This window comes from Symphalangus syndactylus, chromosome 2 (assembly GCF_028878055.3).
Source record: "Symphalangus syndactylus isolate Jambi chromosome 2, NHGRI_mSymSyn1-v2.1_pri, whole genome shotgun sequence".
In the NCBI taxonomy this organism is placed as follows: Eukaryota; Metazoa; Chordata; class Mammalia; order Primates; family Hylobatidae; genus Symphalangus; species Symphalangus syndactylus.
The window spans coordinates 135,751,015-135,769,735 of NC_072424.2; the positions used below are offsets into that span (position 1 = coordinate 135,751,015).

General features: G+C 41.7%; 1 protein-coding gene across 4 annotated transcripts in view; it reads left to right on the forward strand.

The window, feature by feature from the left end:
* SNX9 (sorting nexin 9) overlaps nucleotides 1-18,721 on the forward strand; it is a 168,906-nt gene that overhangs the window by 107,293 nt on the left and 42,892 nt on the right. For all 4 annotated transcript variants that reach the window (XM_063632700.1, XM_055268043.2, XM_055268051.2 and 1 more), the window contains 2 exons: nucleotides 11,978-12,149; nucleotides 16,996-17,143. In XM_063632700.1, coding sequence (XP_063488770.1) covers nucleotides 11,978-12,149; nucleotides 16,996-17,143 — 320 coding nt within the window. The remainder of the gene's footprint in view (nucleotides 1-11,977; nucleotides 12,150-16,995; nucleotides 17,144-18,721) is intronic.

Below are 18,721 nucleotides of genomic sequence, written 5' to 3' on the forward strand. Positions count from 1 at the left end.
TTTTTTTTAACCTTAAAACTGCAGTGATGAAGGACCAGCCAGCATTGTTATACGTATATCCTGTCATCAGAACAGTGTAAAAGCTTATCTCACATGGACTTCTCTTAGGTCTGTCTGGAAGCAAATTATTTGCTAATTGTAGTGCCATCCTATTCTGTACTCAAAGCTACCTATTTTAGGACTTTGAGTTATCTGAATAAGTAGACTCTCTAAGCTAATACAAACATTATCCATTTACTTTAAGTAAATTTTTAGTGTTTTAATTCTCTTTATTTAAAAAATAAACACCTGAAATTGATATTTGCAGGTTCAGAATATGACTTAACAAAGGATTTGTTAAATAATTTCACCTCTTTTGGTAATTCCCAATCAGTAATATTGATATGACTGGCTATAAATAGATTGAGTCTGTTGTTGTGATCTACCTTCATTTTTAAAAGAATGTACAAGTTTTATGTTCCACCAGTGGTTTTCTAACGTCAATACAGATTCATCTGTAGAATTAGATCATGTCCTTTGAGCCAAAGATCTATAAAGAACAAAACAGGAAACTTGTCAAATTCTTCCGTATTTTGAGCTAAAGTGGTTAGTTTTTTTATATAAGAGAATATTATAACCTCTTCAGTCCCTTTTGAGGAAAAGAGTTAAACTTTTGTCAGAAATTCTGGTTGGAATGGTCTCCAGTTTAAGAATCAGATGTTATTTGCTTTCTATTCCTAATTGCTAACACAGTTGTACGTGGTATAGTCGTAAGATGGGCCGTGGCATGATAGGCCAGGTGACGTCATCACAGGTGGTGTGGAAGGATGTGACAGGCACAGTGAGGAGTTCCTTATGTGGTGATAGGTGGACCCCTGAATGCCTACAGGGCCCCATCCCAAGATAATAACCTAGAAAGTAGTTAGCCTCTGATTGGAAACTCCTCCTAACTGGTGGACTTACCAGATGGGATGATCTGGATTGACCTGTAGTGGACGTTTGGTGTCTGCTGGAAGGAATTAGGGGGGCCATAAGAGCTGCGACCACTCACAGTATGTTTTGAGCTTTCATATACCCTTTGTACACGTTTGGTAGAAAGCCAAACAGAAAGCAACTTTAATTAAATATGTTACCATTTTCATTAATTCTTAAACCTAGCCCTCCTGCGAGGCCTGATGTAGTTACGGTGGAGACAGACAGAAGTCGTGGTGCCATTGCCCATCTCTGCCACGCCACAGTTGCTGTTCTCATGGTCTGCGCAGTGAGAGCTCTTCCTCTTAGGCCTTGTCTTAGATGCTTACTAGGAAACCAGTGAACTGAGTCAGGTCTAACCATGTCATCCAAACAAGCGCTTGCCCTGCTTACTGCATTTTTTGTTGTCAGAAGTAGGGGTTTGTTTCTTACTGGTCCCAGTTCCCCAAGGATGTCATATGAGGAGCAAGAATACAACAACATAAAAAAAATAACAAAAGTAGAAACTACTATTTTTGTGGTCAGCAGTTGCTAATTAGCGTTATTACTGTCTTTAAAAACAATTAGTAAAGTAACCTTTTATTTTATTGTTACAGAAGCAGTACATATGCATTGTAGAAAATTCAGACTAGCAAAAAGAAAAGTATCCCATTTCCACAATCACTACTCTTTACACTAGGTGTCTGTCTTATTTTCTCTGTGTGAACATGGGTATACACATGAACATACAGATATAAATTGTATATAAATGGTTTACCACCAGTTGGTAATCCTTGCCAGAATCAGAAATGTTATTCCTTCCACACTTAGCTGGTTTCATCTAGAAAGTAGCACTTTCTGTATCACCTGGAGCTAGTTAATTATGTCGAATTCCAATTTGGAATTCAGGATAGATGGCTAATTCCGCCTCTCCTTAATTGCCAGGTTTCGAAGTAAGAAGTTATTTTATAGCTACTACAAATAGTGCCAATGAAGAAAGCATTCCTGTCTTTTTTCTGACAGTAGCATGGATGCATGGATTTACACTGATTTAATAATGTGTTTTTTTTTTTTTTCTTTGTGCTTAAAGTTATCACCTTTTGGAAGCCCATTCAAGCTGAGTCTTCTGCCTCATTAATATTTGAAGCCTCTCTTGCTCTTAAATAGTGCTGAGTCTTTCATCTGTCAGTACTGCATCAGCTTAATCTTTCTCTTCATTATGGGTCATATTTTCCTTGCTTTTCATGCCTGGTAAATTATGATTGGATGCCAGACATTGCAATTTTCACCTTGCTGTATGCTGGATATTTTTGTATTCCCATAAACATTTTTGAGCCTTGTTCTGGGATGCACCTAAGTTACTTTGAAATAGTCTGATTATTTCAGGTTTTATTTTTAAGCCCAAAGCAACATTTAGCTTAGGGATATTTTTGCCCCTTTCCTGAAACAAATCCTTTGTAGTGTTGTACCCGATGCCCCGTGAATCATGAAGTTTTCCATCTAGGCTGGTGGGAATAGCCCTATGTGAGGGATTGCACTCTTGATTCTTTCGTGTGTGTCTTTCCCTGACCTTGGGTAGACCCCTCACGTGATGGGCTGATCAGTGCAGATCTGCAGTGCCCTCTGCAGTCTCCAGAGCTCTCTCTGTGCGTCTCTGTCTTCCCAGACTCTGTCTCCTCCCACCACAGAGACTGCCGAGCTTTGTGTGGGTTTTCCATGCCTGCTCCGTAGCCTGGAGAGTCTCTCCACACGGTGAACGGGCACTTGTGGGCTTACTCTGTCTGTCTCCCATATCTCAGGATCACTTCTTCACTGCCTGGTGTCCAGTGATTTGAACACAGTTTCCTAGATTTCATCATATTTTTAGTTTTCATTGGGAGCATAAACTGGGTCCCTGTTACTCCATCTTTGTTGTCTGCTTTGCGTGTTAACTGATTTTCAACTCCAAGTTTATTTTCATCTCTCAGGTGAGAATAATACCACCGCTTATTTCACAAGAGAGTTGCCCCTGAAAAGGACGCTGTCGTCCACTATATAAATGTTTGTAGTACTGACTTCCCTACAGGACAGTTGTGGAACCGGGATTTGAAGCCTGGAAGCTGGGCTCCAGAGTGGTCCTCTTAACACATCCGCTGCAGTTTACCCGTCGACGGGCTTCATGGAAGCGCGTCAGTCAGTTACCTCTTCTCACAAGACGCTGTATCGTAGGCCAGTTAGACCCTAAGAGCACATACCAGGAGACACTGGCCTTTGCTCCTGGGTTCACAGACCAGCTGGGCTGTTGTGTCATTCACAGCTGCGATTGGTAGGACTCACTTGTGGCTCTGTGGTTAGCTTCAAGTTGCCTAGGTGGCTTTGCTCATTTTGTCTGGACTGTCACATACATGTCTAATGCCTCTGAAAGCAAAAGGTTCAGAATATTAACTTTTTTTTTAACTTGGCTATTTCTGTTTTTTCCTCGGGAGTTTGTTTCTCTGGCTGTATGACTTGCATGATACTTGTTCCATTCTTTCTGTGCTGCTTAATAGTTATTTTTAGGGCTTCAGTAATACTGTATCGTGATACCAAACAACAGACTTTAGAAAATATAATGCATTGAAGATAACACATTGCTACACAGTTGGGGGTTTTTTGCATGTAATGTTTGTGAGTGAGTGGCATGCTAGAGTTTTCTGGAGAATTTGGTCCTGCCATGAATGTGCTGGTTTTGGTTAAAAACTTTGACCTGCTCTTTCACTCTTGTTCACTGGGCACCTTTTTTATTTTAAGGTGGATATTTTGGCTCAGATTGGTTGTGTCGAAAGTCTCAGCCAGTCACCACCTTCTTCTCCTTCTCCTTCTCCTTCTCCTTCTTCCATAAATAAGGTAAATTTCAAACTTGAACACAAGAGGAAATAAACATTTAATAAACCCTAAAAGTCATCTTTTTTTCCCAAGTGAAGTGATTATGTCAGGTAAAGTATCTTACAGGAGCTCTTCTTGGGGCATGGTGACGTGGGATGTGGAATATGTAGGAACTGGAAAGATTATGAGGATTTACACCGTGGAGGCCTCTTAGAGGAGGCTTGATTGATGAATTTATCCCATGGGCAGTGAGATCTAATGAAAGGTCTTTAACTCTGTGGTTGACTGTGAGGAGGAGTGTGGTACCACGGAGAGAGGGAAAAGAAGAGGAGAATGAAGACATTGTCCTGTAGAAATTTGAGAGGAAGGGAAGGTGTAAGGAAAGAAACAGAGACATCTCAGCATTGGAAACCTGAGTGAAGGAGCCGAGGGGATTATTGCATGACCGAATGTCTGCAGTTGAGAGACCAAAGGCATTGTGGGGATGGAAAACAAAAATGTCAGAGACATCAGGCACAGTGACTTAGGCCTGTAATCCCAGCACTTTGGGAGGCAGAGGCAGGCGGATTACCTGAAGTCAGGAGTTCGAGACCAGCCTGGCCAACATGGTGAAACCCCATCTCTACTAAAAATACAAAAATTAGTGGGGTGTGGTGGTGCACACCTGTAATCCCAGCTACTTGGGAGGCTGAGGCAGGAGAATCACTTGAACCTGGGAGGCAGAGGTTGCAGTGAGCCGAGATCGCACCACTGCACTCCAGTCTGGGTGACAGAGCAAGACCCTGTCTCAAAAAAAAAAAAAAAAAAAAATGTCAGACACCAAAGGATCCTTCAACCAGATCATTGTAGTCTAGTTTGTTACAGTAAAGCTTAGGTTTTGAAAAAAGCCGAGATCTCAGCATTTAGCAACAGAAAATATTTGTGCCAAAAGTCCCAAGAATTAGGAGTTGCTGTTGTTGACCTTTACGGTAATAATATTTCTGTCTTCTTTCTCTTTTACGTATCTGAAGGGAACAGAACGTTGTCTGGAATAGAAAATATCTTAAGCCTGTTATCTCTTCAATTAAAAGTCTCTATTAATATGACCTGGCTGTGCAGCTATTTGTAAATATAACTGTCTGATCTTTTCCTGCATAGCATAAACTAATAGGTATATTACTTAGATGTCGATTTACTCAAAGAAATGCTAGTCTTTATTCTTTTCTTTATATTTTAGATGAGCCTCACATATTAAGATAACCTCTACCGAATGCATACTGTGTGCTAGATGCTTTGTATGCATTATGTCATTTAATCCTTACAGGAGGATAATGTTATACCCATTGTATAAGTGTGGGGACTAAGAGAGCCAAGTAAATTGCCCAAGGCCACACAGCTAGTGGTAAGTGATAAAGCTGGGATTCAAACCCAGATAGCAGGCTTTAAGCCTAAGTTCTTAACCACTATACCCATGTGGTATAATGATTACTTGAGGCAATTCCAATAGCTTCCTAAAGGGAGTTAAACTCCACCTAGTGTACCAGGATTCATCTTGCCCCTTTTTATCCCATATTATATATTTGTACCATGTGCAGCTTTCCTACATTCACCACACAGCACCACCACGGGTGTGCATCTCCATCTCCCCCACCCCTCGTGGCCATTCTCAGTGTGTTCTGTGGTCCAGTGGCTCTGCAGTCAAGTACAAGCCAGTCTACTTTCTGAAGAAATTTAGCTAATGCTGTAAATCCTTTGAGTGAATGTGTTTAAATAAGTCTCCCAATGTCAAGCCTGCATAAATGTATTTCTCTATTTGCATTATGAGGAGAGGATAGCTTTTAAATTTAGAACATTAAACCAGCTAATTTGTTAGTATATTGCTTCTGGCCCTAAAGGAGCATTTGATTTAGTTGGGGTGGGAGTTAGGAAGAGAGTCGGACATAATCATCTACCTGTGGTGATTAGAAAGATTTAAATGTGTCCCAGAGACCGAAGCGGACATGCGTTAGGAGTGTATTCATTCAACAGATACTTAATTTACGAAGCGTTTACCCAGGGCCCCACGTTCACGGGCAGCAGGAGATGGCAGGTTACCCTGATGGACACAGCCCTTCTCTGTGTCCTTCTAATGGAGCTCACATGAGAGTGATTGTGTATGTCAATTTTGTTTGTTGCATTTTCCAATGTTTGTTAAAATTTCAAGCATAGAAAAGTTAAATGAATTTCATAGTGAATAGTCATATACCCACGTTCTAGATTTTACCATTCCCATTTTACTGCTCCTGCTTTCTCTCATATTTTCCCATCCCTCCATCTCCCGTACCTGTCTGTATCATCCACTTTCAGAACTCAGACACTGTTATTTTAAGAGTACTCGTAGCTAAAAATTCTTTTTTTCTTTCTCTCTCTTTTTTTTTTTGAGACAGAGTCTCACTCTGTCGCCCAGGCTGGAGTGTGGTGGTATGATCTCGGCTCACTGCAACCTCCACCTTACAGGTTCAAGCCATTCTCCTGCTTCAGCCTCCCAAGTAGCTGGGATTATATGCTCCTGCCACCACACCCGGCTAATTTGTGTATTTTTAATAGAGATGGGGTTTCACCATGTTGGCTAGGCTGGTGTCGAACTCCTCACCTCAAGTGATCCTCTTGCCTCAGCCTCCCAAAATGTTGGGATTACAGGTGTAAGCTGCCGCGCCCAGCCAAAAATCATTTTTTCTGTAGTCACATGCTGAAAATCACTTACTCCGTGATCAACCACAAGAAGTTAATTTTTTCGAAAAGACTCAAGTTAGTATACATAAGGCAAATCTGATTTCCTCCTTTTGGTGATCATGTCATGAAGGTTAGAGGTCTGACAGAGTAAGATGTATTTCATACAAATGATCAAAAACATCACATTTAAAATATTTGAGTCCTTGCCACTTTATGCAAGGCATTTGGAGAATCTTTTGGGGGAAACGTTCTCCAGGTAAGACAGAGCTGTCCCCCGATTGACTGGTGGGACTGACCATCTGGTTTGCAAATAATGAAGAAAGTGAAAGCAGGTGGCTGGATGTCAGCCAGCAGGCTGTGGGAAGGCCAGAGCCCTTTTGATGGGGTAGGACTTTCTAAATTGAGAAAGAGGAGGTGTGCAGATAAGAGTACAGTATAGTGTGAGGAACAGCAGAGATGTAGAAAAGTTTGAGGAAATGTGTGAAGTTTGAAGCTTCGGAGTGAAGGTTAGTGGCAGGTAGGGAGAAAGGGGAATGCAGCATGAGGCAAAGTTGGGACCTGTGCTGAAGAAACTCCTGATTGAGCCACAGGAAGCTTGGAGTTGACTCCAGGGTCAGTGAGTGCTAATGAAGGGATTTTAATTACCCATGATGGACAGTTAAGTCAAGAAGAGGTTCGCAAAATAAGGGGTGGGAAGAGAAAGAGGATGAAGATGCTGCTTAGTAGAAAGGAAGAGGAGGGAAAGGTGGAAGGAAAGGACAGAGGCGCCACAGGATGGAAACCTCAGCCCAGGAGCAGAATAGGTTTTACCGTGACGAGGTGTCTGTAGTTAGGGAACTACCAAGGGGATTTGGGGGTTGAGAGTGAAGAAGTCAGAGATCGATGTATGGGAAGGTTGGGTTCAGAGAGAAAGCCAGTGATTGGTTACAGTTAAGAGGGGAAGGGACCTGCCAGGGCAGTAAAAGGCCATCTGCTGAGGGAGTGAGTCCGAGGGCCGTGACGGAAGCTGCAGGAAAGATCTCCAGTTGGTAGGGTTTTGTGAAATCTGTTATCAGCAGGAGTTGGGTTGAAACAAGATAAAGAGAATGTTCCAGGAAAAAAAAAAAAAAACCAAAGAGACAGAAACAAACATACCCCCACAGAGATTTTATAACCTAGGTGGAGAGCTAAGATCACATACATAACCAGCTAGTATGACAGTTAGTACACACCTATAAATTATTGACCAAGTGATTTTCAAAGAACAATTATTTGTTTTTGCCCTAATTAAATGGATTTTAATTTTTTGAGAACAGTTGCTATGAATAGTTCACCTCCAGGTTTTTCCGCCATCTTGATGAAAATCCTTCCTGGCCAGTTTGCTAAGACTGAAGTGTCTTCTGGAAGGCCCCAGCGAACATTCCCTCTTCTGTTCTAGCTCACAGTCCTGTGTTCCTTTGTGGTGTACCTCACTTAGCTTCTGGCAGTCTTCTGAATCCAGGCCGCTCACTTCTGAACTCTAGCCCGAGGTTACACAGCGGGAGAGAGGTAGAGCTGTTAACGGAATTCCAACTCGCTAGGCTCCTGACTGTGGCCCTCCGAGCCCCTCATTTCACAGCCGGTCCTTGATGGAAACCAGGCTGAGGCTGCTGTACCAATGATAGTCTGTCCTTAATGTCCCAAACTGGTACTTTTTCAAGTTCTTGTTTGAAAAACAAAACCTTGTAACTTAGAATTTGGAGGACACGAAATATATTGCTAAATAGGAAAATAAAACTACACTTCCTTAAAGAAAACTGTAGAAGGAAGGGTTTCTCTTAGCTGAAGTGTGACTGCCAGGCCCTCAGCATGATCGCCTTCATTTCCAGTGTCCACTGGGGTCATCTGAGAGTCCATCCCGAAGCCAAATGTCACCTTGTAAGCTGTGTGTTTGAGAAGTCACAGTCTTGTGGATGAAACATCTTTCTCCTGTTAGTATTTGACATAGAGTAAAATCACAAGTAACTTCAGTTTTTTCCTTAGAGGTATATAGGGCAATAGAATGACATCATACTTGCACATGAAAAGCATATAGTCTGTTTTTGATGCACCTGGCACATGACAGCCAACTGTCTGCCCCATATGTCGGTTGGTGAAGAGTCAAAACAGACCAGCCACTAAGGTGTCCTACAACATTAGGGGCTATATTAGACAGGGTGGGTAATTTTCTCGCAAATATATTTTTTTCTTTTTTTTAACTAGCACCATTTGTGTGTGTGTGTGTGTGTGTGTATAAGACTCAAATAAAAGGGAAGACTTGCTATTTCATGTTATGAAATAGATTCAGTACTGAAATTGTGGAGTGAAAGGCGTGAATAATTTTAATCAATAATTTTCTATGAATTCAGTAAACAGTGATTGAAATGAAAATCAGTATTTTAACTCAACATTCTAATGTGAAAGTTCAGATTATTTTAGTTTAAATATTAAGCTGATGCTAAAGTTTATACATAAAAATAAACAGCTAAGATGTTATGCTAAAGTGTTGATGGTTTTTCTGTGAAAGTGTGGTACTAGTACAAATGGATCACTAAGAAACAAGAGAGTCCAGCTATAGACCCAAATCTGATATGTGATGAAGGCGGCATTTCAATTCGTGGGGGAAAGGTGGATTATTCATGAAATGGTATTAGGGTAACAGACTGAGGACAAGATGTTCAGCTGGATCCCTGTATTATTTCTTTTTCTTTTCTTTTTTCTTTTCTTTCTTTCTTTCTTTTCTTTTCTTTTTTTTTTTTTTTTTTTTGAGACAGAGTCTCTCTCTGTCGCCCAGTCTGGAGTACAGTGGTGTGATCTCAGCTCATTGCAATCTCCGCCTCCCGAATTCAAGTGATTCTCTTGCCTCAGCCTCCCAGGTAGCTGGGATTACAGGCGCCCACCACTACACCTGGCTAATTTTTGTATTTTTAGTGGAAATGGGGTTTCACCATGTTGGCCAGGCTGATCTCAAACTCCTGACCTCAGGTGATCCTCCCGCCTCGGCCTCTGAAAGTGCTGGGATTATAGGCATGAGCCACTGTGCCCAGCCCCTATATTATTTGTTTTACTTAACTCAGTTCCAGACAGATACAAGATTTAAATGTTAAAAAAAAAAAAATCAAGCTAACAAAAAACTGTATTTGCCTCAAGGGTGGGATGGTGGGGGCAGGGCTAAGAGCTGCTAAGTGTACTCTCTGCTGGTATATTCTTTGAGATTGGGTGCTATCTATTTCCCATTCCAAAATTTTATTTGTAAGATTAATAATTAAACTATTAAATTACTCAGGAATTATGGGAGAGAAATACTGTTTAAAAAGAAGTATCAAAGTCCCTTTCTATGTAAGACAAAACCCCTCAGCGTGACAGTTGTCAGACTGTGGGAATGTTACTGCATTCTCTTTGAAAAGCAATTTGACAAAATCCATTGGTTCTAAATACACAGTCTCCTTAAGCCTAGCATTTTTTCTTCTGGAAATGTCAGAGACCTTTTGGATTGCAGTTTTCATCTAAAGGACCACCAGGATGGCTGATTAATAGGAAGGAGAGGTTTATAGGCAGTAACAGTTTACAGACTGGGAAGAGACCTTCTCTGGTGTGTGCCGAGGATGAAGGGACACATTGGGTTTTATGCCTCACAGAGCCTGTATCACACTAGAGTCACATATATTTATGAGTTTGGAGGCAAAGCGATACATATGTATGAGAGGAGTCAAGAGCATGTGCAGTGGATAAACATATGTAACATACATCCATGTTCACTTTGAGGTGAAATTTTAGCATTAAAATGAGGTGGAATTGGGCTCTTTATGTGAAAAGGTGAACTGTAGGACACAGTTTGTGCACAGCCTCGGTGAGCTGCTGAAACTGGCTTTAAGGCCTGCAGTTGCTTGTCAGAAGAAAATGTTTCTAAGGCCAGTCCTCTGCCCAGTCAGAGTTGTCTTGGTCTGGGTTGTAAATCAGAGTTAGGAGGGGTCTGATAGCTCCTGTTCTTAGCGAGTTTAGAGCCCTAGTAGAGGCTCTAGAAAGCCTTTAGAAAGTTGCTCTATTCCCTTAACCTTAGGGTCCATCTTAGTTGATAAAGAGGTGTCTATTTTGGCCTGTCCGATCACACTGTATTATTTATAGTATCCAAAGACTGAAAACAAGATAAATGAACATCAGCATATAGTGGTCAAGTTGTAGGAAATATATACAATGGAATTTTATGGAGACAATGTGAAAGAATATTGTGTCCATATGTGCTGATGTACCTTGCAGAATGTTTTATGCTGTTAAGACAAAAAAAAAAAAAGTACCAAGCAAAAATAATATAATTTAGGCCAACTTACATGTTTAAAAACAAAAAGGAGCTATCTCTGTCCATGGATGTTTGAGTAAGTATATACAAGGAGTTTGTTAGTAGCGTGAAACCAAAATTATAGTAGGCCGTTGTTTCAGAGTTCCTGCACTAGGCCCCAGCAGACCAGGCCAAACCAGAATGGAGTCCCTTGTGCTAGACGCTCCATCATCAAACTGAAACTTGAAGGAAGCAGATAGGTCCTAAAACAAACTGATTTTTTCTCGAGAACAGGAGATCCCAGTCTACCTGAGTTAGCATAATAAGGAGTCCCCTCTGCTTTAACCCTTACGAAAATGTAACCTGAAGTAAACTGATGTTAACCGTCAACATTTTTTCTGTTGTTCTATTTCCTTATTAACCCATCTTTAAAAACTGAGTGTTCTGTTAATGCCCAGTGGGAGTGCTCGTTCTAGATTGTAGGAAGGAGGCTGCCCAGATTCATGAATCTCAAGTAAAAGCCAAGTCGATCTGTAACTGAATTTGTTGTAATTTTGTGTCTTTTGACAGTAGTAGAGTAGTTCCTTAGAATGACTAGCATCTCAAGACGTTAGGCATATTTCTCAAATTGCATATACTTTTATTGTTTGAATTTTTTATTATACATGTATTCTTTTTCAAATTAAAAAAACCTACTTAAAAATACAACAGATTGCTGTAAAGCAGTTAGAAATAGGTCCTCATTATCAGCATGTATAATCTCAGAAACATAATGTTGAGTGGGAAAAAGAAAACTTGCAAAGAGATACATACAGTATGCCATCCTTTAGGTCAGTTTTGAAAATATGAAACAGCTGTTTGTGAATGTTCATGTGCAGGTGAAGTATGAAAACACACATGGGAATGAATACAGGTTCAGAAAAGTAGTGGTTACTTCTGGAGAGAAAGAAAGGTAGGGCGCTAGCTGCGTCTAATAGTTTCTTTGTTGCTGTTTTCAAAGTTCCTAAGCAAATATGGCAAAATGTGTTCATATCAGTAAAATTATGTTGATGCTACCTTTTGTGCTTTCCTACATGTTTGGAAATCAAAATATTATGTATGTAAAGTTGTTTTGAATACATTTCTATTAACATTTTTTTTAGCACTCCTGTTGTATTCATTTATGTCAGTTCATTATTGAATTGAGTCATGGTTTCCAGAAGTCACAAAAATTCTCCTTCTTTTTACCCCTCTCAATAGGTTGGCAGTGGCAATGACCCCTGGTCAGCCTGGAGTGCCTCCAAATCTGGGAACTGGGAAAGCTCAGAAGGCTGGGGGGCCCAGCCAGAGGGGGCTGGAGCCCAAAGAAACACAAACACTCCCAACAACTGGGACGCTGCCTTCGGCCACCCCCAGGCCTACCAAGGACCAGGTGAGGAGAGGGGTGTGAGGTCCCGCCCCGCCCGCCCATGGCTGAGTGGGAGAGACAGGGAAGACCAAACTGTTTTTGCTGTTCCCACACTCAGCACAACACAGAACAGTTTTGTGACCACAGCATGGGAAGGGAGGATTGCCCCACCCACCAAGCAGCTGTGCAGCAGAAGCCAACTGAGTGTCCTACAGTCATGACACCGTCTACCTGTAGTCAGATCAAGGGCGTTCCCACCACCCCCACCTTGGGTTCAATTAATCTGCTGGAGCGGCTCACAGAACTCGGGGAAACACTTTACTTACTACTGTCAGTTTATTACAAAGCACAATTTATAGGATGCAAATAAAGAGCCAGATGAAGAGATGCATAGGGCGAGGCATGGGGAAGGGACGCAGAGCTTCCATGCCCCCCTGCCCCAGGTGCCCCTACATGTTCAGCACCCCAGAATCTCTTTTCCTGTAGCTCAAGGATTTTTATGGCAGTTTCATCACATAGGCATGATCGATTATTATCATTATTATTCTTTGAGACAGAGTTTCGCTCTCTTTGCCCAGGCTGGAGTGCAGTGGCACAATCTCGGCTCACTGCAACCTCTGCCTCCCAGGTTCAAGTGATTCTCTTGCCTCAGCCTCCTGAGTAGCTGGGATTACAGGTGCCCACCACCACACCAGGCTGATTTTTTGTATTTTTAGTAGAGGCAAGGTTTCACCATGTTGGCCAGGCTGGTCTCAAACACCTGACCTCAGGTGATCCGCCTGCCTCAGCCTCCGAAAGTGCTGGTATTACAGGCGTGAGCCACCATACCTGGCTGGCATGATTGACTATTAACTCAACCTCTGGCCCCGCTTTTCTTCCCAGAGAGTGGGAGATGGAGCTGGAAGTTCCAAGCTTCTAATCCTGGCTTGGTCCTTCTGTTGACCAGCCCCCATCCCACCAGGAGTCACCTCATTCGAATAAAAGATGCTCCTACCACCGGGGAAATTCCAAGGGTTAGGAGGTCTGTGTGAGGAGCCAGGGTCAGAGACCAAATATCAGAACAAAAGATGCACCTTGCACACCTAACATTCAGGAAGTTACAAGAGTTTTAGGAGCCCCGTGCTGGGAACTGGGGACACAGACCAGATAGCTATTTCTTACCTCACAATACCACTCTGGGTCATTGAGTTGAAAATAGATTTTATTCAAAAGAATTGCTCGCAGTTGCCCTTATTCACTAGTAGCAAACCTGGATCCAAATGTAGATGATCATTAACTTTAGTTCAGTCTTACTTGTCTCTGTGAAGTCACAGATTCAAACGCTGGGTTGGTAAAGTAAAAGCAGAATGGGCGGTGGAGGCTGCAGAAGGCTGGGGGCCCCTGCTGTCGCCCGTGGATCGCTGCATTTGCAGGAAAGCTGAGCCCACGTTCTGATCTCCACATCTGCAGAGAGATGAGAAGCCTTGGTTATTTGTCACCTTCTCATTTTAACATCTCAGCAGCTAACACGTTTGTTTTAAAATCTTGAGCCAGAAACGTGTATGTGGATGGGATGTGGCTCATCCTGCTGGTTTAAGACCTCTGCATTCACTGTTTTAACTTCCTGTTTGACTAGGCTATGAATGAAATACTGAGGCAGAAGAGAAATGTATGGAATGGGAAGTAATTCCGGAATTAAGGGTATTTATGTCTGATCTGAAATTAAATAAGAAGATAGTCTCCCATTATTTTTTTAACAATCCCTGAACCCTGTCTCCTCTGTAAGCACATTGGGCCAAGAATTGAATGTCTGTTCTAAACAGCAAGGACCTCACTCGTAAGCCCAAAGAAGGGTGCAGGTCCTGGCTCAAGGCTGGCAGTCGTAGACAGGAGCTGCCTGTCAGCAGGACCAGGGGTGTGGGCTGGGTAGAAGCACTGGGAGACTCCTGGTGTCTGGCTCTCTAGTCACTTGGCCCACATCCTTCTCATAGTTTGTTCTTCTCCCCATTTGGCATTTGTCTCTCGGCTTCTCCATAATGGCACTCTTAGGGCCTGACACTAAAGGACACTTAGGCCATTAGAGTGGGGGAGGAAGGAGAAGGAGGAGAGCCGACAGCACCCTATGTGACACGAGGATTATTGTCAGAATAGTAGCTACCGATGCTGCTTAATTACTTCTTCACTTTCATCTTTTTCTCTTTCCTTTTTTCTCCCACACCCTAACCCGGTCTTTTTAATGTCCCCCTTGTTGCCCTTCTCTCCCCTTTATTATTAGTGTTAAACAGCTGCTTTTCAAAGATCTGTCGTCCCTTTCGTCCTCCCCAAGCCTCTAGAATTAAAGAGTATTCTGCTTATTTGTAAATGTAAAACACTAGATTTATCAGTGTCTAGGCCTCTAGAAGTCTTTTCTACTGTGTACCACTTAAGATTCTTACAGTCTGCATTTATCTGAAGTGATGTGGACTGACAGCCCTTTAAAAAAATTATCTATATTTTCACACCTGTAATCCCAGCACTTTGGGAGGCCGAGGCAGGCGGATCACGAGGTCAGGAGATCGAGGCCATCCTGGCTAACACGGTGAAACCCCATCTCTACTAAAAATAGAAAAAAAATTAGCCGAGTGTGGTGGCGGGCGCCTGTAGTCCCAGCTACTCGGGAAGCTGAGGCAGGAGAATGGCATGAACCCGGGAGGCGGAGCTTCCAGGGAGCCAAGATTGTGCCACTGCACTCCAGCCTGGCCAACAAAGCGAGACTCCGTCTCAAAAAAAAAATTATATTTGAGGTATACAGAGTGATGTTGTAATATACACATGTATACTGAAATCATTACTACAGCCAAGCGCTTAACATATCCCTCACCTCACATGGTTACCTAAGTGCATGTGTGTGTGTGCACGTGCGTGTATATGTGCAAGTGTGTGCGTGTGGGTGTGTGGGTGTGGTAAGAGCACCTAAAATCTCCCTCAGCAGGTTTCCCATGTATAATGCGATATCATTAACTGTAGTCCATGTGCGTTACATGAGATCTCTGCACTTGTCCTACATGACTGCAACTTTGTACCTTTGACCTACGTCTCCCTAGTTCCCCCTCTCCCTGCCCCGGTAACCACCTTTCTACTCTCTGCTTCTATAAGTTTTTTAGATTTTTTTAAAGACTTGTTAAAAGTTCCACATGTAAATAAGATCATGTGGTATTTTTCTTTGTGTGTGATGTTGAGTGCATTTTCATATACCTCTTGGCCATTTTTTGGTCTTCTTTGGAAAAATGTCAATTTGGGTCCTTTGTCCATTTTTTAATTGAGCTTTTTTTTTTTTTTTGCTATTGAATTGTGCGAGTTCCTTATATGTTTTGAATATTAACAGGTTATCAGATACATGGCTTGCAAATATTTTCTCCCAGCCTATTGCGGGATCTGGCCAGCAGCCCGCAATGCAACGGGGTTCTCTTTTTGTTCCCAGGCGGATCGGCAGGTTGAGAAATAATAGACACACACAAAATAGCAAAAGCTGGGACCGGGGGGTCACCACCTTCTGGTCCTGCAGTGCCAACAATGCACTGGATATACAAGCATTTATTATTAAGTTTAGTGAGGGTAGGGGTAGGTTAGTGAGGGATTTAGGGTCATTTGATTATGAGGTGAGATGGTCACATGGGGATGAAGTAATTCTTTAACATAACATCTGTATGCAGAAGTACAGTATACAGGGATAAGAATTTACAATATAGTGTGTGCATCAGTAATTTCTAACAGCCTTAAAACAGAAACACAGTCTTTCCATAACCTATGATTAGCAAGATGGTAATCAGCAGTAACAGTTGCAGCAAAAGCTGGTTACAAACAATCCATAGAAACAGGATGTGAAGCTAGACAACCTGTTAGACCAGAAATTCTCAGAAGGGAGTATGCCTTAACCCTAAAGAGGCCTAGAAGAGCCGTGGCAAGATGAGGGCGTTTATAGCCCTATCTTATCCATATGGACGGCACCCCCCATGTGTCCGTTTATAGGCTCTCCACAAGGGTCACATTCCATTCCCAGAGCTATGAACATCTGCTTTTCTGGGATAGAAATCTTGGTGATGTGAAACCTCCCTGACTGCACACCCATTCAGAGTCTCTCCAGGGGGAAGCACATCACGCGCTGTTGGCTTGTTCTGGCAGTCCAACCTGGCGTTGTCTTTACACAATCCTGCATGCAGTTTTGTATTTACGATAATCAGGAACATTTCATCTTTTATTCCATAGCAATAGTTTCAGGGGGTCTCCCTACACCAGCCCATAGGCTACCTTTTCATTTTGATTGTTTCCTTTGCTGTTCAGAAGCTTTTTAGTTCCATGTAGTCCTGCCTGTTATTTTTGACTTTGTTGCCTGTACTTTTGGTGTGATACTCAAAAAAACAATTGCCAAGGCCAGTGCCAAGGAGCTTTTCCCCTGTGTTTCCTTCTAGGAATTGTGTGGTTTCAGGTCTTCCATTTAGGTCTGTAATCTATTTTAAGTTGATTTTTGTGTGTGGTGTAAGACAAGGTCCAGTTTTATTCTTTTGCATGTAGATACCTGGTTTTCCCAGCACGACTTATTAAAGAGACTGCCCTTTCTCCATTGTGTCATCTCAGTGCCCGTGTCAAAAATTAAAAATTAATCTGACAGCCCTCTTTAAGTTGCTTCTGATTTGTCTTTTGCACTAAAAGAATCTGTAATTCAAGCCTTAAAATGGACTACACAGCCTTTACTCTTAACATCCATATTATACTCTTATACTATACCCTTTTCTCCATCAAAAAAAATTGATTTGCCCAGTAGGTAGTTACTGTCAGAAAATTAAGTAATTTCATTTTTATTTTGGTCTTTTTTTTTTTTTTTTAACTGATGATCTTCCATTTTCACCTCTAGCAACTGGTGATGATGATGACTGGGATGAAGACTGGGATGGGCCCAAATCCTCTTCCTACTTTAAGGATTCAGAGTCAGCTGATGCAGGCGGCACTCAGCGAGGAAACAGTCGTGCTAGTTCCTCATCTATGAAAATTCCCCTTAACAAGTAAGTTTAAAGGGGAGCCGGGGAACCAGGTCCGTGGTAGAAGCATACATTCATACAAAGTATATACCCTACCAAGAGGCAGCTGGCTTTTTCCCTTTCCAGTGATCTCCTAAGTTTTGGATATGATTCAGTTATTTTTATTTGGATCTTAACTGAGAAGTTTACTTAAAAAAAAAAAAAAAAAAAAGGATTTTTGATTTACAAGGTTAATAAGTAAAATATTTATTTTCTTTAATGATTTCCCAAATTGTTTTCATTACTTCTACCTTTATCAATTTATGACATATTAAGGTTTCATTGCTAATGTCACAGGAAAACTAAAGAGAATAATAATAACAACTCTCTTTTAAATGTTTTACTATTTTGTTAATCACTTGCCATGTGCCAGGCATGGTGCAGAGTGGTTTGTATCATTCGCATGTAGCCCTCATATCCCTTTGTGGTACATAAAACCCTTGTTTTACTGCAGGCAAACTGATGCCCAGAGAGATGCATCCAAGTGTTCCAATCAGGAAGCCAGGCCCTCAGGCGCCAAAGCACGTGTTTCAGCTCCTGCGCCTAAAAACGTGGTCAAGAGCTTTGTTTTAGCTTAGGTTTCTCTTAGATTTAAAACAAAAAAAAAAAGTGTTGTGTTTTATTTTTTTGTTTTGAGACAGGCGTCTCGCTCTGTCACCCAGGCTGAAGTGCAGTGGTGCGATCTTGGCTCACTGCAACCCCCACCTCCCGGGTTCAAGCGATTCTCATGCCTCAGCCACCTGAGTAGCTGGGATTACAAACGTGTGCCACCGTGCCCAGCTAATTTTTGTATTTTTAGTAGAGATGAGGTTTTACCACGTTGGCCAGGCTGGTCTCAAGCTCCTGGTCTCAAGTGATCCGCCCGCCTCTACCTCCCAAAGTGCTGGGATTACAGGCTTGAGCCACCACACCTAGCTAAAAAAAAATAAAGTTTTTAACAGTACTTGTAGATACCCTACTTAACAGGAAGGCATGTGGGCACCAGTGACTGTGGACATAGCACTGTAGGATTCTTTGGAGAGACCTAAATAAGGCTGTAGTTTATGCCAGTGTAGCTTGAAGAAGATATATTAATAATTTATGACTTCCATCAGAATTTTCAAGTACTCTTCTTCCAGCAGTTATGTTTAGTTTATTTTTTGAAATTACTAATACTTTTTCCCAATATTCCAATTCCATGATTCAAAGCAGATATCAAAGAATGTTAATCTGTGTCTGGAAAAATTAAAAACATAACATTTGACATAATATTTAGACATCAAGATCTAGGTCTAGATCTAGTTTAATAAGTCCTACAAGTTCTCCAAAGTATATTTAAATAGCTTCAGTGATTGAATGAGTTCTCTTTTGACTGCACACTTTTGCTGCCTCTTACCCAGTTTCTTCCATTATATATTTTCCTGCTCAATTGCATGCATAATAAAATGAATAATTCTCTGCCTTGTTAGTCAACTGTGTCTTGTTTCAGAGTCAAATTTGAAGTTTTCAGTCATTGTCAGTAGTGATGTGCATCATTGTCAGCTGTTCTTTAAGTGTGAATATAAAGTATATTGAAAATTCATA